This window comes from Pelecanus crispus, chromosome Z (genome assembly GCF_030463565.1).
Source record: "Pelecanus crispus isolate bPelCri1 chromosome Z, bPelCri1.pri, whole genome shotgun sequence".
In the NCBI taxonomy this organism is placed as follows: Eukaryota; Metazoa; Chordata; class Aves; order Pelecaniformes; family Pelecanidae; genus Pelecanus; species Pelecanus crispus.
Window position 1 is genome coordinate 67,152,773 of NC_134676.1, and position 24,091 is coordinate 67,176,863.

At 39.6% G+C, this 24,091-nt stretch overlaps 1 protein-coding gene across 1 annotated transcript; it reads right to left on the minus strand.

Moving 5' to 3' along the window:
• Window positions 1–11,422: 11,422 nt before the first annotated feature.
• Window positions 11,423–23,200, minus strand: ZNF475 (zinc finger protein 475). Its single transcript, XM_009493091.2, has 3 exons — window positions 22,496–23,200; window positions 15,040–15,220; window positions 11,423–11,574 (listed from the first exon to the last, which is right to left on the minus strand). Exons 1-3 carry the CDS (start codon window positions 23,198–23,200, stop codon window positions 11,423–11,425), a joined length of 1,038 nt encoding a protein of 345 aa, XP_009491366.2.
• Window positions 23,201–24,091: the final 891 nt, after the last annotated feature.

A 24,091-nucleotide genomic window follows, 5' to 3' on the forward strand; every position in this document is an offset into this window, starting at 1 on the left:
GGCCACATCTGAAGGCCAGGGAGTCACAGACCATGAGTAGCACCATGACACAGTGCTGGCGGGAGGCTGGCATGTCAGACTGTGGTCTCCTCCCATGAGGGGCTGTCAGACAGTCTGACTTAGAAAAAAGATGGTCTTCATGTGTCTCACTGACAGGGCCTCAGCTCTTGTTGTAGCCAACAGAAGCAACCTGCCCAGGTTCCTGATGCTGCCTCTGGGAAGACCTCTTAACTCTAAGCCCATGAGCCCTCTCCTGGCATAGCCTGGCCAGAAGGCAGACAGTGATCTCCTCCAGACCCCTTGTGTAACTAGGACTGGGACTGGGCCTGAGACAGCATGTTTTTTGTTTTTTTTTTTCTTCCCCCCTCCCTTTTTTTTTTTTTTTTTTTTTTGAAAAGGAAAGAGCAAAATAGGAAAGGAAATTCCCATAATTAGAGGCAAAAGAGCAAATAGTGTACCAGAAAGCTACGGGCCAAGTGTTAAGAAAATATTTATAGCATCCTCTGAATTGTTCTCATATAGCATAAGGATAGCTCCTGGTTTCCCTGGCACATGGTGGGTTGGGAAATTACTGAAGGATTCCTTCCTGAGATGTAGAGGCATCCAGGAGTCAGGAGGAACGCTTGGAGTGAACTAGTCTCTCATTTGTACACGGTTTGTCTGTGGTGAAGGCATCTTTCACTCCAGATGCATGACATGAGTATAAGTAGCAGGTATTACATGAGTATAACTGGGGAATAAAGGACCTGTCATTGAGCTGGTTACTCAACACATTTCTCAAACAACTGTACCACTGTGAGCAGAAGCAACCAGTTCTATTTTCCATAACCCTTGTTTGGGACTGCTTTTACAAAGACCTGTTTCTCCTCAACATTACAGAAAATGACAAAGATTTTATATAGACACATTGGTCTATCTGCATCTGACTTATTCTAGAACCAGTCTTGCAATACTAAATATGAATTTTAATTTCTAGATTGCCTGCTATAGTTCAGAAGATCAGGCTTCTGGCAAACCTCAAATTCATAGCAAACAGCTTAGTCAGGGTCCATTTCTTGGAGGTCAGGGTGAGCAGAGGAAAACAGGACTGATTTGTAATGTTGCACTCCACCAATCAGTTCCCCATCTTTAAAACAGCATTAATGAGCCTTGCCTGGCAAAGTCTGTAAGCCTTAACTAATGGCTGGTTTTAAAGTACTTGGAGAGCTGTGACTAGAAGGTGCAATGGGAGAGCAAAGTATTACAGTTATTAGAGTCTGTCAGATCTCTTAGCAGTCCTTGCAGAGTTCCCAGGGGCTCTACAGGACTTTTGGTTCTTAATTTCACCCCAGGGGACTCTCCAGTTACTTCAGTACCCATAAGCCCGGAAGAAAACTTGATGTCCACTAGGCTTGCTTTCTTGATATATTTCTCTAAGCATATACAGATACTCAGGTCACTTTACAGAAGTAGTTTATAGCCAGAAACACCTTTTTAAATATATCCTTTGTAACTTACACATGCCTTTTTCCATGAGCTCTTTGTTTGAGTCTGTTTAGAAGTAAAACATTCTACTCCAATATCCAGTATTTTCACTCATCTCTAAATAGTATACATTCATGCACAAAAGTAACTGGCAATCAGTTAGCTATCAGGAGACTTGACCTTGAAGTCATACTGAGCTTTTGAAGGAAGTTGATTAATTGCAGATAGAACAAACCTTTTGAAACCTTAACCAGATGAGAATATTTACTTCATGTGACTCATATGTAAAACCTGCTTAGAACAGCATTTCAGGAGAAATCTCTGATCAGAGCTCACTCTGTCAGCTTAGAGAAATAAAGAAAATATTGGAGGTGTGTTTCTAGATGTAATCTGCTCTCAGCAACTGCAAGACACTCTGTTCAGCCCCTGTTGAATGTAATAGTACTTGGTAAACCCCAAAGAAACAAGAAGGATCCAGAGATGGAAAGAATGCCAGACTCTCACACATGGAATTTGCATTATTTTAGTGAAAAAAATCACCTTCAATGTTGAGGCTTATTTTCCATACAAGTCAGACCTATAAATGACTAAATCATAATAATGCTATTGGGCCACAAGGGTTTATTGATTCCAAATTACGAGAAGTGCTTATATTGCCACCTGCTGGGCTTTGTCGATTCATGAGCAAACAAGGCAGATCAACAAGGTCTTTCACAAATGTGCGTTGTTTTTCAAATGCCTCTTGCAGATACAGGGTGGTCAATCATTTAAATTCGAATGAACAGACAGAGTCACGGAAAAAACCCCCAAACCGTCAGCGTTAATGGCTCCAACAGACTACTTCTCAGTATCTTATTCTTGGGTTAATCCCCAAACATAAACTCCTCTTCACAAAACTTACTAATTTTTCAAGTTGTTTGTTGCTAAAATGTAAGTAAATCCATTTTTAAGGTGCACATTTGGCAACCCTTACCACATGTGAAAGTATCTGTTTACAAGAAGGGACAAAATGTATTTGACATACTGAATAGCGGGGTGTTCTTGCTACATTGCAATATCCAATACTACAAAAACAGGGTAACAAGTACTTAAATGTTTTTTTCTAGAATAAATGATACCTCCTTTATGCTGAATATTTTAGTCACTTCTGTGGTTGTACAAATATTGTAGAGTTCTGTGTGTGCTACTGTTAGATTATATCAGTTTCAAATTGTAATCAACTGTGTCAATGCAGTTATTTTTTAGTATTGTTTTTATGCAATGCAGCTCATCTACAAGATGATGCAGCAAACTTGGTGTAGATGTAAGTGATGGCCAAAACTGGTAACACGTTTGCAGCAAACAAAACGCTTTCCGAACACCTTTTCTCTCTTTAGATTTAGAAAAATCATGAGTGGGGACTAGTATGAAAACTGCTGCATATGGGACTTTGCCATTAAAGTGTCATATGTTCTGTAATAATAATATTCCTTCTTCCACAGAAATAGCTTTTAGGAAACAAGTGAAATTAAATCCAAGAAGACAATGTATTTGGGGACTTTTTCTGAAAAATCTTTGGATGAAAGAAAAAATAAGGTGGGAAAATATGTTTTTCAAACTCAAAACTGAAGTTGTTGAAATGGTTCGGTCCTCTATTTTTTATCCTAAACTGATTTTGCTCCCTTCACTGTTATGCTATTGAACAGGGACAAACAACCTACTTCCTAAACCTAACAAAAGAACCAACACTAAAAATATACAGCTTTGATTTGTGTAATTGTTTTGTTTCTCTCACCCCTGCCCCCAGTCAGAAGACTTACAAATGTTTTACTAGGTTTTTCTGGGAAAACATGTAATTGAAAAAAATGTTTCAAATATATGTTTGGCATTCTTCAATGTTCTAGGTGTTCAATGTTCAATGTTCAAGGGTTCTAGCTTGCTATTGCTCCCAGACTTAAGGTGATGCACATGGAGAAATGCAACATGAATGGAAATATCTGCGGCATTTTTAAAGGAGTTCAGGCAGGCACAGTTCAGAACTTGATCTTAACAGCAAGGGACGTCATACATGCTGCAAAATCTGCCGGCAAACAGAATATATTAGCCTATTTGGACCATCATGGTTAGACTGCTTTTGAGGTCAGATCTTGCTAAGTTGAAATTAGCTGGCCATTTCAATACAATGCTGCAGACTGTAGCATAGCCATGTTGGTCAGCTTCAGTTACAGCTTTTCCTCTCAGAAAGTCCCAAACCTCCTCGTTGGCCCAAGCGGAACTGATCAGAAACATCTGTATAATGACACTGGAAAAGCAGTGGGTATGTGCTGGAACTCTGCTCTCAACAACTGACATCCTTTTCCTGCTCCACTCTTTATTCATGACAAACATCTTGTTTGCATTGGAGATTGCCATTCCCAATGCTAGCTAAGCTGGGTTTTCATGATAGTTTTCACTAATGAGGGGAGCGAAGCTTTGACAGACGTTCATACTGATTTTGTTGATAAAAAATATCTCTAAATGGTTCTGCAAGGCCCAGTTCATTTTACTGGTATGGTACTACAGCTTTTGGATGCCAAGAAATAGCTATTTCATACAGTTGTTTTAAAGTAATTAGCTGTATCAGTGTAATTGTACTATGTAGAAATTTCTATGCAATTTTATTTAAATTATGAAAATACATGATGAAAAGTAAATTTAGAAGAAAATATGAAAGTCTACCCCATAAGTGAGCCAACCAAGTCACCAGCAAAACAACCATCTGTGAAGAGAAGTGTTGTAATCAGGTTTTGGGCATGAAAACAACTGCAGGACTCAAATGGTGGATGATACAGACAGATGGAGGCTATAAAATGGACTAAGGAAACTCTCAAGAAGCAGAGAAAACAGAATAAGGGCTGTGTTGTGTTAAACTTTGGCTTCAGATAACTATGAGTTGATCTTTCCCTGTACCTCAGGCTGGATTGCTGGAACAGTGTCATAAATAAGTGCCAGCTATTAAGGGTGAGAGTCCTTCTCCTTGAGCTTTTTGGAGTACTGTGAAACCCCTAGGCTTGCCTGGAATGTGCTGACATTCAGCATGCACCCTGAACATGAAAGTTAGCACTAGTGTTCCTGGTCCGGAGTCGCTGACCAGAGACCTTGGGTCATATGTTACCACCTCCCCTTCTCTGCACACAGGTTTTCCTTAGAATAGCAGAGTCTACCAACATTTGAGAGGGTCACAGTCAGGAAGAAATCAAACTATAGCTCTGATAAGACTCCAGAAACATTTTTCTTAGTTCTAATAAGAAACCTCAAGACATCTATAACATACATATCCTTGATGTGAACTCTACTGGATAGGAGGTCCCTATCATTCTTCATTCTTAGAAATACTATGCTGCCTAACATTATACTTGTCACTTATTCATCATCAAGTCCACAGGCCATCTTCAGCTCTTTCCTAACATGTGACAAACATTTGCACAAGCCAACAGCTCGCTCCATCATTTAGACAGATTACAGTTCTCTGTTTAAACACAGCTGGAGCTCTTGGGGCATGTAAACACCTATCTCCTTTGACCACAGACTCACAGGTGAAGTAGAAAGGCTTCTTACCTCCCTTGAAAAGAAACTGCCTGTTCAGACTACTTCATACCATAGTCACATTTTTACCAACTGGCTGGGGCTAGTGTGTCCAGCATTCAGGTCAGCTTCACAGATCATAATGTATGGAAAACACTAGAGGACCTGCAGATGACTTTCCATTGACTGTTTCAAAGAGCTGAGTTAAGCTTGCCTTGATGTCCTTCCTTGTCTTTTCAGAAGTGTGAGTTTTGCTAAACCAGATAATCTGGAAATTGTACTGGGTATCTTTAGTGTCACATCAGTGAGGAATTTGGTATCTAGTCAGTTATGTTACCTAAATGAGATGAGTTTGTAAAACATGCACAGGGTCCTGGGCATGTCAAGGTTAATTATGCAGAACTGGAATTCTGTGATTGTAAGTGCTCATTTCTACTCTTGAACTTGGTTTGTTTTTTAAAACTTCAGAGCTGAAATGTGGCATGCATGACAGATCATACAGCCTCTCTGTCTCCCCTTCGATAAGCTGAACAGACTGAGCCTCTTTATTCTCACAGCCACAACTGTGTTTTTCAAGCTGCATGTTCTTTTTAAATCTTATCTTCCCAGTGTTATAATGTAAATATTACATATTAAAGGATTAAAAACCCTTCATGTAACTCTGCTATATCATTTTAGTGCATCCAGCTTACCACTTTGTAACACGGAGTGTGCAGTGTGATCTGTGTTTCTGACTCCTGCTTCTTCCATGCTGCACATATTTTGCAACCTCATGGCAATATACTGAGAAGTGTAACTTCTCCAAGAGGTATTCATAGAAGATACCTCTGTCCAAATGCATCAAATAAGGCTAAATGATGGAGGAGGGGATGCAGGGAGTAAGACCATTACAGGGAAGGCTATGGTGGCTTTTCTGCAACATTTTTTGTATTCACCTGAGTCTGGGCTGTACACGGGGCCCAAGGGGTTCTCTTTTATAAAAGTGAACTACCCATTGCCCAATGGACTGCATCACTAGCAAGGTCTGTGCTCTGATCTTGTTCCTGAAATATCCTGTCTGCCTCCTAGACACTAACAAACCCATCACTTGTGGAAAGAGGGAGTAGACAGGAGAAGGAGGTCTTGGAACTCTGCTTTTATCACAAGCTGCATCGGGCAATGCCCTTTTTTTACATCTTTCCAGCTTTTAAACCTGGTATAAATAGACAGTAGTAAGTATAACTTGTTTTGAATTGGATGTATTACAAAAATAAAGTGTGAAACTAATCTGAAAGAGCCAGTTTCCTAACCATTTAGATTTACAAGTCCTATGAGCTAACCTAGATAAATCTTTCTCCCCTTAAGGTGCCAGAGAAAGCAAGGGAGGCAAAGCACTTGTTTTGAAATCAGTCTCCTCTTTCTGACCAGACTGGCAGCTTATCTTGCACTTGAGACTGTATCTCAAAATTTTGTATCCAGAGATCTCTCTCACTGCTGCTCTGAAGACCTTATCCCAATCTGACTTTGTAGTCTGATTCAACTTCCAAATCCAAGTACAAATCCTACCACAGGTCAACTGCTCTTGCCTTCAGAAGCAGTTTTCTCTTGTTATTTACATGTTTGATGGGGTCTACATTCTTGGAGAGATGTTCTTTAAAATGTATCTTTTAAAAGATATGCATCTTTCAGTTTCTACTTTTTAATTGCTGCCTTTGAAACCTTAACTACCTAATTCAGAGACCATTGGCTACTTGTAATATATTTCTTAGAATTCTGCAAACAAGCGTACTCTAGTCTTATGTCCCACAGGCTATATTGTAACACAAGGCTGGCCTGAATTTATTCATATTAGACCCATGCATAATTTCTTTTAAAAAGTTCATGATTAGGTTTTAAAAATCCTGCCATAGATAATTCATTGCAAATCTCAATAAACTGCTCCACTGTTTGAAAGTTGAAACTGTTTTGTTAAGGCTTGCAAGGCATTTTTTTGCAACTGTCGTTAAAAATGTGGGACCTTTTGAAGCTTGTATGGTAACTAAATGACTGTGACATTCTCAACTTGATAAACTATACCACTTTATATATAATATTTATCTGCAGTTATGGGTTCTTTCATTAATGTCCAATTTTTGAAGTCTGCAGTTAAACCCACCTGGCTTGACTATGATCTTCAGGACTGCTTTTCTAAAATGTCTGATCACTAAAGTACTGAAACAAAGCATCATGGTTTAACCCCAGCCAGCAACTAAGCACCACACAGCCACTTGCTCACTCCACCATGGTGGGATGGGGAAGAGAATCAGAAGAGTAAAAGTGAGAAAACTTGTGGGTTGAGATAAAGACAGTTTAATAGGTAAAGCAAAAGCTACGCATACAAGCAAAGGAAAACAAGGAATTAATTCACTACTTCCCATCAGCAGGCAGGTGTTCAGCCATCTCCAGGAAAACAGGGCTCCATCATGCATAATGGTTACTGGGGAACATAAACACCATCACTCCAAATGTCCCTCCTTCCTTCTTCCCCCAGCTTTATATGCTGAGCATGATGTCATATGATACGGAATATCCCTTTGGTCAGTTGGGGTCAGCTGTCCCAGCTGTGTCCCCTCCCAACTTCTTGTGTACACCCAGCCTACTCGCTGGTGGGGTGGGGTGAGAGACAGAAAAGGCCTTGACTCTGTGTAAGCACTGCTCAGCAATAATTAAGACATGTCTGTATTGTCAACACTGTTTCCAGCACAAATCCAAAACATAGCCCCATACTAGCTAGTATGAAGAAAATTAACTCTACCCCAGCCAAAACCAGCACACAAAGGAAGCAAACTGGCTCAATTTCTCGTTTTCTTTTCCTCTTCTGCAAAAAAGTCAGAATGATAAATGCCAAGCAATAATGAAAAATGCTCATAAAATCTCATTTTAACTCTGTTGAGAGCCAACCATGAAGGCACTACCAGTGTTTCTCCCACTGAACAAGTCTTGCCACAGAACTCACCATCACCATGGGCACAAACTAACACCAGGGCTGGTGAGCTCAACAGAAAACCTCATGACAGAGTAACCTGGAAATGGGAGTGACAGTGATATCTTGTCAGTGTTTGAAATGGGACAATATGCACTCCCATGTCAGTGCTTTTTATATTTCTGCATATTTTGAAAGTCATTGTACCCATGATGTTATGGAGGGGAGGGACTGTTACAAATTCTGAGGTCTTTCTGAGAGCTGTTGCCTCCTGCTGAGTTCCTGCATGCTCAGGTCTCACTATCAGCCCTCACAGCCCAATGTTGACTTGCCTCTGTGAGTGGTAAGGCTCACCATTTCACAGATCCCACGTTAAGTTCAGGCTCAGCAGCAATCACCTATAAGCAGAAGCAGTTCTTAATTTGCCAAATCCTCATTTGACTCCCTCAAAGGCTGATGTGGAAACCATACTTCAGGCTTATGGCTTCAGGAGCTCCCATACAGTGGTATTTCTGGGCAAGACACAACAGCACACTGAAAGTATGGTTAATATCAGTACTTTTGTGACTGTTTATAAACACTCTGTTCAGCTCATCAGGTGGATTTTATTGCTTTTTGGGATAATAATCCATAAAATAAAAAAAAAGACAAGAGCAGGCCTGACAATGAAACACAGAACAACTGTTCTGGGTGAAATTTCTGAAAGATCTAAAATCATCAGGACTCTGAGTCCAACTTCAGAATGACACAGGGACTCTGACATCTGAATCCCACCAAAAGACAGGGCTAAATTTTTAATGCCAAAGACTGCAGTGACTGTGCAAATGCTGTTTAGTTTCTTTAAAACATGTTTCTGCTCTTGAAGTGACTCTGTAATGAATCTTGATGACTCATTGAGGCAGATGTAACCAAAAAATGCTTATCATGTCTGACAAAAGGAAGAAGGGTCCAAGGAGAGGAAGAGGGGACACAAAGGTGAGATTGCATGACATCCATATCCTCCAATTAGCAAGCCACTCAGCGGACCAGCACTTGATGTGAATTACAACAGCCTCCAGGGTCTTGAAGTGTATATTGCCTGCCAACAGCTCCTAGGAGCCCGTCAAGAAATTACAAACCAATGCCCCTGTTCTTCTTTCCTCAGGCTACATGCTTCTCCCAGCCAAAAGGAGGAGAGATGGCACTGTTCTACCTCTGCCAGTGACTCTCCTTACATTGGAGACACTAACAAGGACAGATCTGTGGGGTTTACACAGCTTTGCACTGTAGAACAGAAACTGAACATTGGACTCCTGAAGATATCTATCTTCAGACAATACAATTCTCATTCTGAAGATGAAAGGGCTGCTGAGGTGCCATTGATTGCTTTGGAAGTAATTTTCACCAAAGAATGCTGGTACCTCTCCCATTGTGAATTAACAGCCCGCCAGGGCTGGAGTCAGAAGTGTTCATCTAATAACAGGACAATGATATTACTTCTTATTTCACTTACACCACAAATCATGCAGCTTCATAGCTTGGAAAAGAAAAGTTGCTGGTACCCATATTTCATTTAGTATGTATGAAGACATCCACTTAATCTGGTTTGTAAGTACAATAGTAAGTGTGAATGCTCTGGGAAAAGTAACATTGGTCACACAATACATAACAGCCAGCTCTGGGCCTTAAGCCTGAAGGTGAAAACATACATGAAGTACAGTTTCTTTTGTGATATCAGGAAGCCTATATTCCTGCTTAACAACTTGTATTGAATTTTGTCATACCTTTTGAATAACCTCACTGACTACTTAATAAAACACTTTAGAGTGAGTAAAATAATAATAAAAGGTGCTCTCTGCAGTACCTTATTAAAGTGAGTATTACTTTCTTCATGTGTTTAACCTACTCACTGATGTGTTTTGGCACCAATTCTGCCGCATAACATAATAGCGTTTTTCAAAATAGCACATTCAAACACCTTCCCCACTGCTTTCTTGTATAATACCGACCCTTCTTGCCCATACTGGCACTCTGTTATGGTCATATTTGGCACAGAGGGCAGGGTGGTATTTTATTCCAGCCATCTGACACACCATGCTTGTTTTGGCTTGACATAAAAATATGTTTTCTTTTACCAAGTTCATGACAAAGATGTGCTCCTCTGACTTACAAAATTTTTGGCATGATCGATTTATTGAGCTGAGGATAAATCACAGTGTCATTCTTAATCAAGAAATGCTCCAAGAAGAGGGCACCTTTAGGGTGTTTTCTAAAACCAGCTCTGTCTCTGCTTCTACCCCATGGCTGGATCACTTTATATGGGAATGTTTCACTTATAGCAGTCAAGGGCTTCATGAGCTGCACTGTTACACAAGGATGTGAACACTGGAGTGCTCCATGGATTTAAGCTCTCAGTGGGAGTCAATGACTTTGTGCCAAAGATGGACAAGGACACAACACCACCCCACACACACACACCCCTCCCAAACCAACAAACCCAAAGGAGCTACTTTGTTTCTCTGATTAGTCAAGTTCAGCTGGATGTCCCTACTTTAACTAGACAAGTCTTGCTTAAGGGGAAACAAAATTTTAAAAGAATTAATTTTCCTGATCAACATCACTCTGGCTTTGCTTCCACTGAGATTCAATGAGTTACTCCTCATTGAAACTCCCATTTCCTAAAAGTTGTCTGAAGCTTCAGTTTCTGAAACAGTAGGTGAATATATTTACTGAGCAAGGGATATGTAGCCAAGTATCTGTGCAGACAGGGGAGTTCCTGACATTATACCATCTCTCCCAGTCTCACAGATCTGTTGAAAAGCAAGACCACAAGATGAATCCCTGTGGGATACTCTCTTGGGAATCTCTGCAGTGAAAGACCCCTAATACCTATGGCTGATTTCTTTCTGTTGTTTGTACAATAAAAAAACAAAACAAAAAACCAAACGTGCCATGTAAAACGGGAAATGCATGCAGAAGGCCCAACTTCTTTCAAAGGTCCAGATAGCTAAATCTGAAAGGCTGTGAAAGGAGTAGGGCTGAAGAACATCCCACATTTGACCAACAGAGATGAAGAAAGCACAGCAATTCAGACAGCAGCCTGGGAGGATTCTTCTCTTGGCTTCTCCTGCACCCAGCAAAGCACAGGATCAGGAGAAGGAAGACGATAATTAACTTTGCTTTCAAGTATTCTTATGTCATCCATCTCAAACTGTGGTTTCAAGGTGATGCTACCTGAACAACAGAAATGAGGAGGCATTTTTGCTACTGCTGGGCTAAAAAATCACCGTGTTTGACCTTACACTATAGTAGCAACTGCTGATTTTACTCCAGAGGCTTTTGGCTCATGTGATCTGACGACACACTGCAGTTTTGATGCTCATGGCTCTCCAGCTGGATTTTATTTCTCTCATGGTTTGGCTGAAAGGTATGGGTGCATGTGTGTGTGTGTATGTGAGCATGCATGCATATGTATGCATGTGTATTACATTGACTTCATGTTGCAGGTTTCGGTTTACAGGACCGCTGGTGGACGATCAGTCTGTCTGGAAGAAAAGTACGCCCACAAATATCACATGGAACTAGCTGGTTCTGGGCGCTGATCCAGGCAGCCTCATTTAAAGAACCAAGATCATAGAAACCTTTGGCTGGAAAATTAAAAAAAGAAAGTATCAGCTTTCATTTTGGAGACCCACATTCAACTCTTTATGGAAAATATTTTCAGGAAATACCTGTTGACTGAGCCTTTCAGTTTAACCAAACCATATTGCTTTTGCAAATGAAAAAGAAAGAAAAGAAAGAAGAAAAAGAGTAAAAAATATATAAAAAAGACCCTGCTTTTTGTCCCAGGGGTTGAATTGAATTAACTTTAAACTGAATAATTTTGTATTGTATGGGAGTACAGAGCAAACATCATGCTGTGTGTTATGATATACATTCTCAGCTAATTATTAACATCTTTGCATACATACTATTATCAGCAAATTTCACTTTTTGGCTTTACTTCAAGTTCTGTTTAATGAGCATGTGTTATCTGACCATGGCAATGAGCAGGAGTGTATCATACTTGAGAATATGCTCTTTGTACTGTTCTGGACAGGGGGCCCAATTTTCTTCCTGTTGAACTCTTATGCAAGTTTTGCCAATAAGTGGAGTAAAGCTTAGGTAAGCCTAAAACCTTACAGACAAAATCTACAGTTCTTTTAAGTCACAGCTTCCAGTGAGGTCATTGCACTGATGCATCTATTGTCATCTAAACACTAATCCAGTCTTACCCTCAGTTATTTTCCACTGCAGGAAGAGTGACTGCTCTGAAAGCTTAGGAGCATTCTTCAAACACTCATATCATATGTATTTTCAAGATTTTATTTGAGTATAAAAAAAACTTGTTTACTTTCATGTTGAAATGGACTTTCATCTTGAAATGGACTTTCACATAGTGTTGTTTCAAACTGATTTCCAAAAAGGCCAGCTAGGTTGCTTAATAACTGGGTTTAGATCTTAAGATTTTTCATTTGAAGTGCATGCAGAAAAAAATCTACATGGCTCGATTTGAAGATGCATAGGCTTTGCCCTTCTCAAAAGGTATGGCAATACAGAAAAAGACTAAAAAACTGTTTTTTGTCTTTGAACTGTTAGCAGCAGACAATTTTTAAAAGAAAAGGGTTTGTGCATTTAAAAATATTCCATGGTTTCTGTCATTGGCACATGATAGAGCTCTTCATTAAAGGCCCATACAGTTTTAATATGATTCATATCCAATGGTTCACATAACCACAATAAGCCTTAGATCTCTTAATATGCCTGTTCCTAATGTTCTTTTTGTTAGAAGAGCAACCAAGTAGTGTTTCTTTTCTTGGCTGAGACAAATATCCCCTTTGCTTGCAGGAAATGAATGTGTATTTTTTGTACTTTGGAAAGTTTATTGAATATAAAAAAAAAAAAGAGAAAGAGAGATTACTTTCTCCTTGCAGGCATGATTTAGGCATTCCACAAACAAAACACTGTGTAATCAGGGCAGCGGTTGTCTTCCTGTGACACTTGAGTTTTCAGAAAAAGATTTATGTAAGTTATAAAAAGTTTTATGTAAGCAGTTAATATTTCTGAGCTTTTTTTGAACATTGCCTGTTCCATTCAACAACAGAGGTAATCCCTCCTCCCTAAGTTGAGAAACTGTGAGACATGCAGTACGTGTATGTGGTCTCAAGGTCAGTTATAGCATTTACCAGATGATCGAGAGTAAGTCTTATGGAAAAAGAACAGCACAGATTATTTTCTCGAGGCCAGGAGCATGAGGCAACTGCAGGGGGAACAACAATTTTAGCTCAAGCTACAGAACTGATCAGACTTGCATCAGCAGGCATTTAGGGACAGATGCTGGAAGCAGGTCAGTGTCCCCTGGGGAACCATGGGCACACAACATCTCATAGGAGATGCGTGGCGCCTGATATGACTCATTGCATAAATGAGACAATTTTCTGATTCATATCTGGGAGCCTTCTGCTGGATTGTTCTCTCAAAGACTGGTTGTCTTTCTGCTTCCACTCCTTCAAAATAAGAATAGTGTATTTCAAAATAACCTGATTTGTCCTTTCACATCCTCTTGCAGATGGAATTCTCATTTTCTCCATCTTTTTTGCCACACAACATGTAATAATTAAAAAGAGCTTAAGAACAAAAAGAGCAAATACAATGAAAATGTCTTTTGAACCTATCTTTTACTGCAGATTCAACTCTGCTGCTTGGCATCTGTTAACAAAGCCCTGATTTGATATTGTTTGAGCTGTGATTATTATTATTTTGAGCAGCTGGTTAGTGTTCTCAGTGATCCTGCTCTCTTCTGTGTGTGTCTTCTGGGGACATATTTCTTTGTACTGTTGTAAACTGATCTAGTGTATGATTCTTTCACAGTGAGTTGCAGGAGAATTTGTCTACTTTTCCAGACATTAGGGGAAGCTGTGGGAAATTATGGGAAATATAAAAAAAAAGGTGGGTGAATTAAATGCCTGTGAGCAAGTGGTCCAAACTTGGCCCAAAGTAGTTCAGGCCAGCTGGCAGAGCCAGGAAAAGCATCCAGCTGAAATGGTGAAATAACCTTGTGTGGGAATGGGGAAGTCCTGGGAGCAGATTCCAGGCAAAGCACAGATAAGATTTTCTTTTGGTCCTACAGTGAGCACACACCCTTGGGATACATAAGGGAGCCCAGCTCTGTCGGGTGCTGGGGATTGTCAGTTTTCATTGATTTGAAGAAGTGGGATCTAGGCATCTTACAAAATACAACCCGTAGCACAAACACACATAACTGGCAGAAATAAAATATTTTATACTACATATATTTTTTTCCCCACTGTGTTTGTATTACAGTGTCTCACAAAGAAAGCTTCTAAGGCTTGTAAATAAAAAGGGACCAATAACATCCACTGGATGTTCATTGTAGAAGATACTGCATTTTATCCATAAATATATTTCAATAAAAACCTGAAACTACAGTGTATGTTATAGGTAGGTTTTAAAAATACCTTATTTTCTACCAGTCATCATGCATCTAGTATTGTATTTCTTATTTTACCACAGAACTCCTGTTTTCGAGGCCACTCACTGTTTGCCACTGCTAAGTGCTGGTGTCAGGCTTTTTTTTTTTAACTGATGCTATAGGTGTAAAACCTGGCTGAAGTAATTATCCCTATGTTGCCCGAAGGGTATTTTATTTTAATGACTGTACGTGTCAAGTCTGCACTAAATTCTTGGATGTTTATGCCCATTTTAAAATATGCCTTTCTACAGTGTTGAAAGTAGTCAAAATGTAGTGATGTAGCTGTGAAGCAGGTTGCTAATCTTTTTGTGTTTTGATTCAGAACTTAATGACACATAAAGAGGACTCTTCTAGGAGGCATGTCCCACAAGGCAACAACTACTCTTACTTCTCATGGATGCAGTACAAAAGGAAAACTGTATAGTTACTTAACAGAAAGCTTAAAAAAAGCCATGATGGCTACCTTGTCTTTGGAGTAAAAGGGAGAAAGAAGTACTTGCAAACCATTAAGCTACTGTTTTCTTTTTTTTTCTTCCTCCTACTTTCTTCCTCCCATTTCCTCATTTGGTCTGTAGCTTACCTTGTATGGGACTGACTTCAGGCTTTTTGGGCTCTGGCCTTCTCAAGTGCTTGGGTAGCATGTCATTCTCCCGGTGCCATTTTTCCAGGCATTGTGGCTCATGGATACTAATAGATTTTGTTCCGTACTCACGGCCACATATGTAACAAATCACTGCTGGTGGCCGTCTTATCACTTGTGCCTGCAAGTAACAATTGCAAAGAAGAATAAATACTGTTTTCAACATTGATTTTGAATCAAAACAACTTTAGATGAAAACAATCATGTAGATTAAGAAACCAATTCATATCTGTGAAATCAGTGTAACTGTTTCTATCAGTTTCGTTTTGTCTGGATTCTGTCTTGATGCTTTTAAAAGATGTTGCCTCATTAATTGCCCACCTGGAACAGGTAGGCTCCTTCTGCAGATGCTGGGCTGACAATTCGTGTGTGTCACCTAATTAATACTTAGCCATGTAGGTTTTAGCTCTTTTATTTTCACACCATCAAGTTCATGGCAATGCTGAGTCTTCACATGCAGAAGCAACTCCTCTGCTTGATGAGGTTGCTGCAGCAAAGTGCCCATCTTAAATGTCGAAGCCCTTTTTTTATCTACCAAACAGAAGTAACATGGAAAGCAGCAACAAAAGCTTCCTCAGCTGAACTACCGATGTCTAGTGCAGTAGCATAAAGACCCCATCTCCAGGTAGAACACAGTCAAAGCGCTGTGTCCAGCCTTAGCATCTTTCTTAAGTTGGACAGTGAGGGCAGCTCTCTCAGGGTTGTGATTGTGGTCCCTAACCCCGCATTACTTCTGCCACAGATCAGTTAGCTGGTGGAATTCTTGGCCTTGAAGTATTAAAGCCTACCCAGGATATTTCAAGGTAGGGGGGCAAAATGGGAAACTTTTAGGTCACTTGCTTGTTTGTCCAGAAGGCCTCAGTGTGAACTTTGCCAGTGACTGCAGTGAGGGCAGAACTGGACTCTAAGCAAGTCATTGTTTCTGCACTGCAGATCTGCTTTTGTTCACAGAGAAGAAACAGCTCAACAGAAGAAAAAAATCCCTCAACCCCAAACCCCACAAATACATATTCTAAGCTTGAAAAATATATAATTACTGTGGTATTGCAGATTATGGACTCTACTGTGTCCTTAGGCACGTCCTGGGCTAGGCGTGGTGTTAGTACCAGCCCTGCTCCAGGATAAGCGTAAAAACGTACTGCACAGACCGCACTTTGAGGCACACTGATGGGTCTCACAACTGCCAGCACCCCCTGCACTTCTGACTGCAGAATACCAGTAAGAGATGAGTTATTCCCTGCCCTCCTAAAGGTAGAGGGACAACCATGCCAGACCAAACACGGGAAGCCTTTCTCACTCAAACAAGGGAGGTGGGGATTTAATTTTTTCCTCTGCTGCTGTGTAAGACAAAGTGTAACCTGTTCCAGTATTTATGACTCTCTCTGTCAGCCCATCAGTGTATTCAAGAAATTCTGGGCAGCTCTTCTCACATTTATGCTACAGTCTGAAAATGTCATTAGTGAACAATCTGCATAAGCTTTCTTTCCTGTATCACACATGTAAACTCAATTACATGAAGAAATACTACTCTACAATGTGTATTTTTGCTGGGAAAAGTTGGAATTCATCTGGAAAGTTCTCACAGTGAATTGAAATATAACTTATCTAAAGACAGTCTTTCCAAGGACATTTTCATCCTCTTAACTTTCAAATGGAATTTCCCTAGCCATCTTTGATAACAAGGCATTTTATATATTTTTTTTATATATATATACAAAACAATCTCTTCTTATTCATAACTGAATATTGCAACAGCTGTTTTAAGAATGCCCTCTAATTTTTCATTATCAATTTTCACCTATTTCCTTACTTCAGCTCTTGAGCTAGACCTTGCCTGATTTGGAGATAAGTCTATGTATGGGTCCAGATACAGTCTTCTGAAGGCAGTGTATGTTTCTTTGTAGGCTCTGGAGAGCTTTAGATAAGGATACTATAGTCTAAACTCTTGAGGTCAGGGGAGTCATTTCATTGTGCATGCTTGTTATGGGTATGCTTATAGCATTTTAGAAATGGTTTTCTAAAAAAAGTGCTAGGTGTAAAAGCACTGGGAACACATTTTCCTCTCTAGTTGTCATTAGCTAGGTTCCTGCTATTCAGTAAAATAGATTACTTATTGGCTGAAAACTAGAAAAGAGCAATTTGTTTTACAATCAGTTTGTAGGGACTCTTTATATACTACCAGAATGGGGAAAAAGGAAACCTAGACAAATGAAAATCATGCTTACTTAGGCTGCACTGTCATAATCATTTCCACTGTATGGGGCAGTATAATAAAAATAAATGTATAGCTTCAAGAAGACTTAAAGTCCTGATACAAGACAGGTGAAAAATAACTTAAAAATTTAAATACTCCAAATAAATTTAACAGATGCACAGAAATATTGTTGTTAAAATCAAATAGTTTTTTTATGTTGGAAATATTTCCCTAGTGAACAGAGATAGCCTTTTATCTCTGACTAGTTCATTCAAATCCATTGCACTTGTTCTAAAGTCATTGTGATGTCCTACTATTGAACAGCTGCCAGAGACCTGCAAGACAAAAGTTAGTGATCTCCATCCAGTGCAATCGGGATACATTTCCACAGTTCTGAGATGGTCTTTTTAGTGGTCTCCCTGAAAACCTAAAGACGAAATGAACAATACTGTTATCCCTCTAGATCCTGACAGAGCGTTTATAGGTGGGTTTTGTGTTGTGACTGAGTGAAACCAAGCCTGCAGCTAAATAAAAGATTCTGTTTTCCAAAGTTATCAGTTGGAATTGATTCATAACTAAACACTCTTTGGTGAAAAAAATGTTTAAGAAATCTGTTCAAGTATAAATGTCTCTGTTTTGTAACTTCCACAATTAAAAACTGTACAGAAACAATAGCAGAGACCAGAATTAATTTAAAAGAAACAGATCACTCTAAGGATGGAATTATTTTTTCCAGAAATGTAGTGAGTTTGAACCATCACCACACATTAAATAGTATAGACAAATCCTTCTCTGGAAATACACACATGCTAAAAAGGTGAAAAATAAAACCTGAAGGAGAATATCCTTACAATTGGTAGTAACAGCCCTTTTGTTGTTTAAGTGTGAAATCTGAAGTATGATAAGCTTTCTTCAGAATTTCTATAGATGATGATATTTATCCTTCATTTCTTTTTCTCTTCAGTGTGTGCCTATCCCAAATGTCACATCTGGAGGCCTGCAGTTTGAAACTAAACTATTTTTGGAATCACCACAATTTTCCAACCCAAACTGCTCAAAGGCCAGTGGCTAGGCTGTCTGCTCACTGCTTTGTTTTTCACTTTTAAAAAGGGTTGTAGGGAAGGTCTGTTCCTGAGGATATGTGTTATTATAAAAATACCTACAAATACCTAACAGTGCAGTTAGGCTTTGCTCTGGTGTCTCAGTATTTTCTTTTTTCTCCAAGACTGCTAAATATGTCTGCGTGACCATGAATGAAGTTATTTATCTTAGAGGGCTATGCAACTATGTATTTTCAATAGACCTGACATTACTTGAGGTTAGCCCCAGGCTGCTGTTACGGTGTTACATGAGGTCAAATCCTCCCATACGGCACAAAACTTTTAATTTCTTCTTAAGTACACCCAGTAAGACCAACTCCCAAACGTCCCTCCATAAATATTTATCATCCAGGACTGCACACACCTCCGCCTTTCTTATTTGTTTAATTATCCATGTATTTTAAAGGGGGTGAGGGGGGGAGGCTGGGGGGGGATGCCTCCTACTCCAGGCCAGAGCTCTCATCATAGGCTTGAATCACCCAAGGAACAGAGGTTCAGGAAAAGATTGGTACAAACACTTAGTAACAGCATCTTGTTGTATGAAAGCAGCCCATTCCACTCATTTTGCATAAGGGACAGGGACAAGCTGTGGCATCGTTCTCATGACCATCCAAAGGTGCATTTCACAGCCTTCTGGAGTGCTCACAGCTGCTGCCCCAACACAAAAGCAGATTAGTGTTAGAACTGGTCATATGCCTGTGTACGAAATTTCTTTGAGCAGCAAGGTAATTCTGCCAGATGATGCAGGCAGTTAAAGATTTTTACTCCACTGGAAGCACTAGAATATCCCATTTTACTCCTGATGTGCTACTTTTTAAAAGAAATACATCAGTATAATGAATATGGCATTTGTGTAAAAGCAGAAAGGCAGGAACCTCAGTCATTCCCAATGATAATACTCAATAAGTTTCATTCAAACCATCCATTCACTGTCCATTCTCATTTAACTTTCTATATTTGCAAATGTATATGTCAGTACTCTCCTAAGAAAATGTTCAAAACTGCCTCAACTGAGGCAAAGTTTATCATTGACTTCCCACTTTCATTAGAAATACATAGCAACTGAAGTTTTCATTTTACCAGATGACTAGAAGACTTTATGCTAGAGCAAGATACAACATCAAAGTTTTGTTGTTACAGAAGTTTTCAAGACTTACTCTGTGTTAAATACTTTACAATACAGTAAAGGAAGATCACTGAGATTTTTTTTTTTAGGTAGTTAACTTGATAAGAAGAAAACAGCAGATGGCAGCACTAGATACTAGTGACATGTCTGATAGGATTTTAGGATCAGCTTTATCTGTTGTCAAAAAAAATGTAACACATGTACCCACAGCAAGTCATTAATACTCACTTACGCATAGCAAACATTTTGGACTATGAAAGAATAAAAAACACACTCTGCTCTAGTGCAAGTCTGAATTTCAGTAGTTCCAGTCATCACTTCCATTGTCTGGGGTATCACAGCAGAACCCAAAACAGAATTTCCGAGCTGATGTGATCCTTGAGAGTCAAAGCATAGGCTGTTGTTTGTTTTACACAGCTATCTTTATTAACTCAGATATGTTCATGCATTTTGAGAGCGAGGACAGTTAGTGGAAGATGCCAGCTCTAAAGGCATTTAATGCCAAACTGGTAAGCGTTTGTCAGTAAAGATACTGGTCTAGTTGATCCAGCATTTGCTAAGGGAGAGAGAGCTCCAGGACAGAGGCATGCAGGCAAAAGTGCTTGCAGCTGTAAAGTTAAAATGCTCTTCACATGGTGTACCATGAAATCAGTCAGATCTTTATTTTTAAAATGAGGAAACTCCAGCTTCTTAATTTAGGACATTTTTCATTACATAAATTAATTTGACAGTAGCATTACAGTTCTTAAATAGACTTCTATAAGGGCTGGGATTTTTTTCAGTTATTCCTTCCCTCTGATATTTTGCTGAATCAGGACTTAAACAGATACTTGAATAATTCACTGTCACTGTGAGTAGGTCTGTTAAGTGAGACATGGACTCCCCCAAATGCTTTCTTGCCAGGACCAAAGCACATTGCCATTTCACTCCACTACTGCTATTTTTTAACAGAATTAATAAACAGCTGAGTAGCTGGTAAGGTGAGCAAAATTAAAACCATATGCTGGAAAAAGAGGAAGACAGTGGAGGGGACCCAGACCTTGTCCCTGTTCATAGCGAATCTGCAGTCCTTCTGTGAGCTTAGTGGTTTTCAACATCCTTCAATGTGTGGACCTTTCAAAACTTTGAACTGGAGGTGGAGACCCTCACACAAAGAATTTAAACCTATGGAAAAGAGGCTTCCTTTGACCACTTCTTAGAAGTAGTCTGCCAGTCCTGAAGAGCCCCTGGGATCACAGGATATTTCTTTCACTCTTTCCATTCCTAACTCTGCCTTTAATGTGTACCTATGTACAAAAGGACAGCTCTAAAAATAATAAAATAAAGGACCGCAGAGAGGTAAAATCCACCATCCCTTCCTGAAAGCATTAATAATAAAGTCCTTCAGAGTCAATTTCAAACTGCAAGCTGTACAGCCTCATTAGTTCTGATGCAGCTGATGAACTGTAACTGCTTGGAAGTAAATGAGGAAACCTGTTGTTCACACAGAAGGAAGAACAGATTTGAATGCATTTCATTCTGGCTCTGCAGAGCTCACAGAAGTAAAACATGGTAATAATGATGTTGTTCAACAAGTCAGCAGATGTGACTGAATCTACACAGGGAACAGATACGTTGTGCAAGAGGGCAACATTTTTACAGAGTCACTCTTAATGCCAAACCGCACTCCAAACTTGTTTTTTTATGACATTATAACTATGGACCTTCCAGCCTTCCCCCCCCCCCCGCTGCTTTTTTTAATCATACAGAATTATGTGTGATGGACAAAACTCTGTGCTTCACACCCGTGCCTTTCATTGAACGATCACCTTTAGAGCAATGCCAGTTCTTTGGTAAATGGTACAATGTAGTGTAACACAACAAGAACATCTCCTTTTCTATAGCTATAGATGCACCTGTGCAGCACTTTGAACTGTTTGTGGGTTATTTGAAATTTGCTGATAAAAGACCTGAGGAGTGGACCTATTTTGCCAATATCTATCAATTAGCGGCCTCAAACAGCATAATGTAAAAATGTCTCACATTGTGTTTATTCTCATGTTTGTTAGGGTAACGCTATTATCTCAATTTTATTCAGCAGCTGGAAAACTGAAATACAGCATGCTATGTCTTTTAAAAAGTTTTTAGACATGCTCTGCATAGCACTGCATTCCTTTGGTGACTGAGGAAGCTAAATCCCATTTTCAAATGTAATGTAGGCAATCAGGAGTCCAACTCCTGCTGAAAAAAAAAAAAATAAATAAAAAGCGCCTTTTATTTTAGACATTGGGCCTAAATTTAGACATCTATCTTTTTACAAAACTCCTGGCCAAAACAGCTTGTGCAGAAACAAGTGCAGAAAAAATATGCCATTTTCCAAAACTTTGTGTAGCTTTTGGATAATGTGAATCAGCTTCTTCATTCTTGGATCTTGAATTAAATTCAGTGGAAAGAAATGTGCAGTCTTATTTATTTTGTTGTTGTTATACTCTGAGTTTCTCTCTTTGAACATGCAGTCCTCAGTAAACTCATGTTCCATGCCAAGGTTAAGAATAATGATAAAAAATGGAAATCACTGGAATGCTTACAGGGTAATGAAACATTGTATTTCATGTTAACTAAAGAAAAATAGCTAATAGCTGCTAAAACTTATAACATTCAAAGCTTGCCTAAGCTGCTCCACAGAATCTGCTAGGGAACTATAGCACACAATGATCCCTTTTGGGGACATAACTCTCACAGGACCACAGAGTTTGAGAAGCCAACTACTCCCTTTTAACAGGAAAATAAAAAGAAATAGGAATAAGTACTTTCCCTTACACACACAGTATTCCCCTTTCCTTTACCAACTATTCAGCAAAGAAACATTTGCACAGAGCCAAAAGATCCTTCTGAAGGAAAGTGATTTTAAATTTGATGGGAACCCAGTCTCCCTTGGAGTGCCTAGCATCAAAATGCATCCACATCCTTTCATACAGCACATGCTCAGCAATTTACCTTGTCTAATACGGCTGGTGCAGCCCTGCTCTTTCCTGGACGAGTCTTAGATGGATCATCACTTGCTGAGCCGTGCCCAGAGCTTGGGCCTTTGCCAGATTTACAGGGGCTAGAGCTGGACAGCCCCACACCGCTGCTACCTCCTCTGCAATGCTTTTGGTGCACAATGAGAGGGTCAGGAAGGAAGGTTCGGCCACAGTTTCCACAGGGCAGGAGTTGGGCTTGAGCACTATGATAAGCTGCCTCATTTTCAGCTGTAAGTGTACAGGAACCACCAGTAAGGACCTCAGGTTTCCTGGGCTCCGCTCTTCTGAGATGCCTTGGTAGCTGATTGTTTTCAATACGCCACTTCTCAAGGCACTGAGGTTCATGTATAGAAATAGACTGTGACCCAAATTCTCTGCCACAGATATAGCATACCCTGAAGCAAGGTCTTCTTGGTGGAATGACAGGCCGATTCAGTGGCGTCCGAGACATGTTTGAAGAATCTGACTGTTTTGATATTATTGCAGTGCCTGGTCGTCTTTTCTGGGGTCCAGCTTCTAGATGTACTACTTTGGGCAAAATTCTGGGAAGATCTAGCACATTAGATGGTGAAACCTGCTCTGAAGGCAAGGTGCTGGAGGCACTAGCGGGGGCCTCTCCAGCACTTGGCAGAGCATTACAGGTTTTGTTCACAGTCTTTTTCTTGACATTTATTTCCATGAAGGACACAACATTTCAAGAAACTTCTCTCTCTCCTACACATAAATGGCTTGGGAAGTCAGTCATTCAGCATGACGCTCCATCTTCTTAATTCACTTTCATGGGCCAGAATATACTAGGGACTTCAAAGCTGGAACACTGCACCTAATGGACATAGCAGTAGGGAAAGAGGAGGGTTTCTGTGGGTTTTTGTTTTACCTTTTGGTTTTACATGATCCTGAAACAAATTAAATCAGCACATATTAATAAACACCATCTCTCTTGTTAAGGTTGCCAACCAGTGGTTTATCAAAAGGATCAGTTTACATTACTACTCTGTTACATTTTAAATAGCAGACAAATAACATCAAATATATCCTATGCCTAATGATCAGCTGAACAATATAAATCTGAAATTCTGGTCTCAGAGGGTGTGAAGTCATGAAGGACATGAAAGAAGATGGGTTTGCACAAACTGAAACTGCAGAAATGCATGTGGTTTTGAGTATAATCTATATACTTTATTTTCAGTTATTGACAAAACTGGTATTTCTCACACAGTCTTTAATTTCTAAGTCATTTATGTTGATAGTTAAACATAATTTCCCTGTCTCAAGAGAATTGAAAAAAAGTCCCTTAGTAGAGGGATGTTAATGTCCAATCTCCAAAGGGACAGTCAGCAAGGAAAATGTTCCCAGTCTATAGATTGAAGGAAATGATTTGGCCCCTTTGCTCAGCACTTGTGAGGTGGTATCTCAGATTCTCTGACCAGTCTTGATTCTCCCAGTACAGGAGGGATATTAATAAAATGGAGCAAGTTTATCCATAAAGGCTACTGAGCTGTTTTGGGGGCTGAAGCACATACCGTATGAGGAGAAGCATTTTAGAGCACTTTTAGGAGAAGCACCTTTA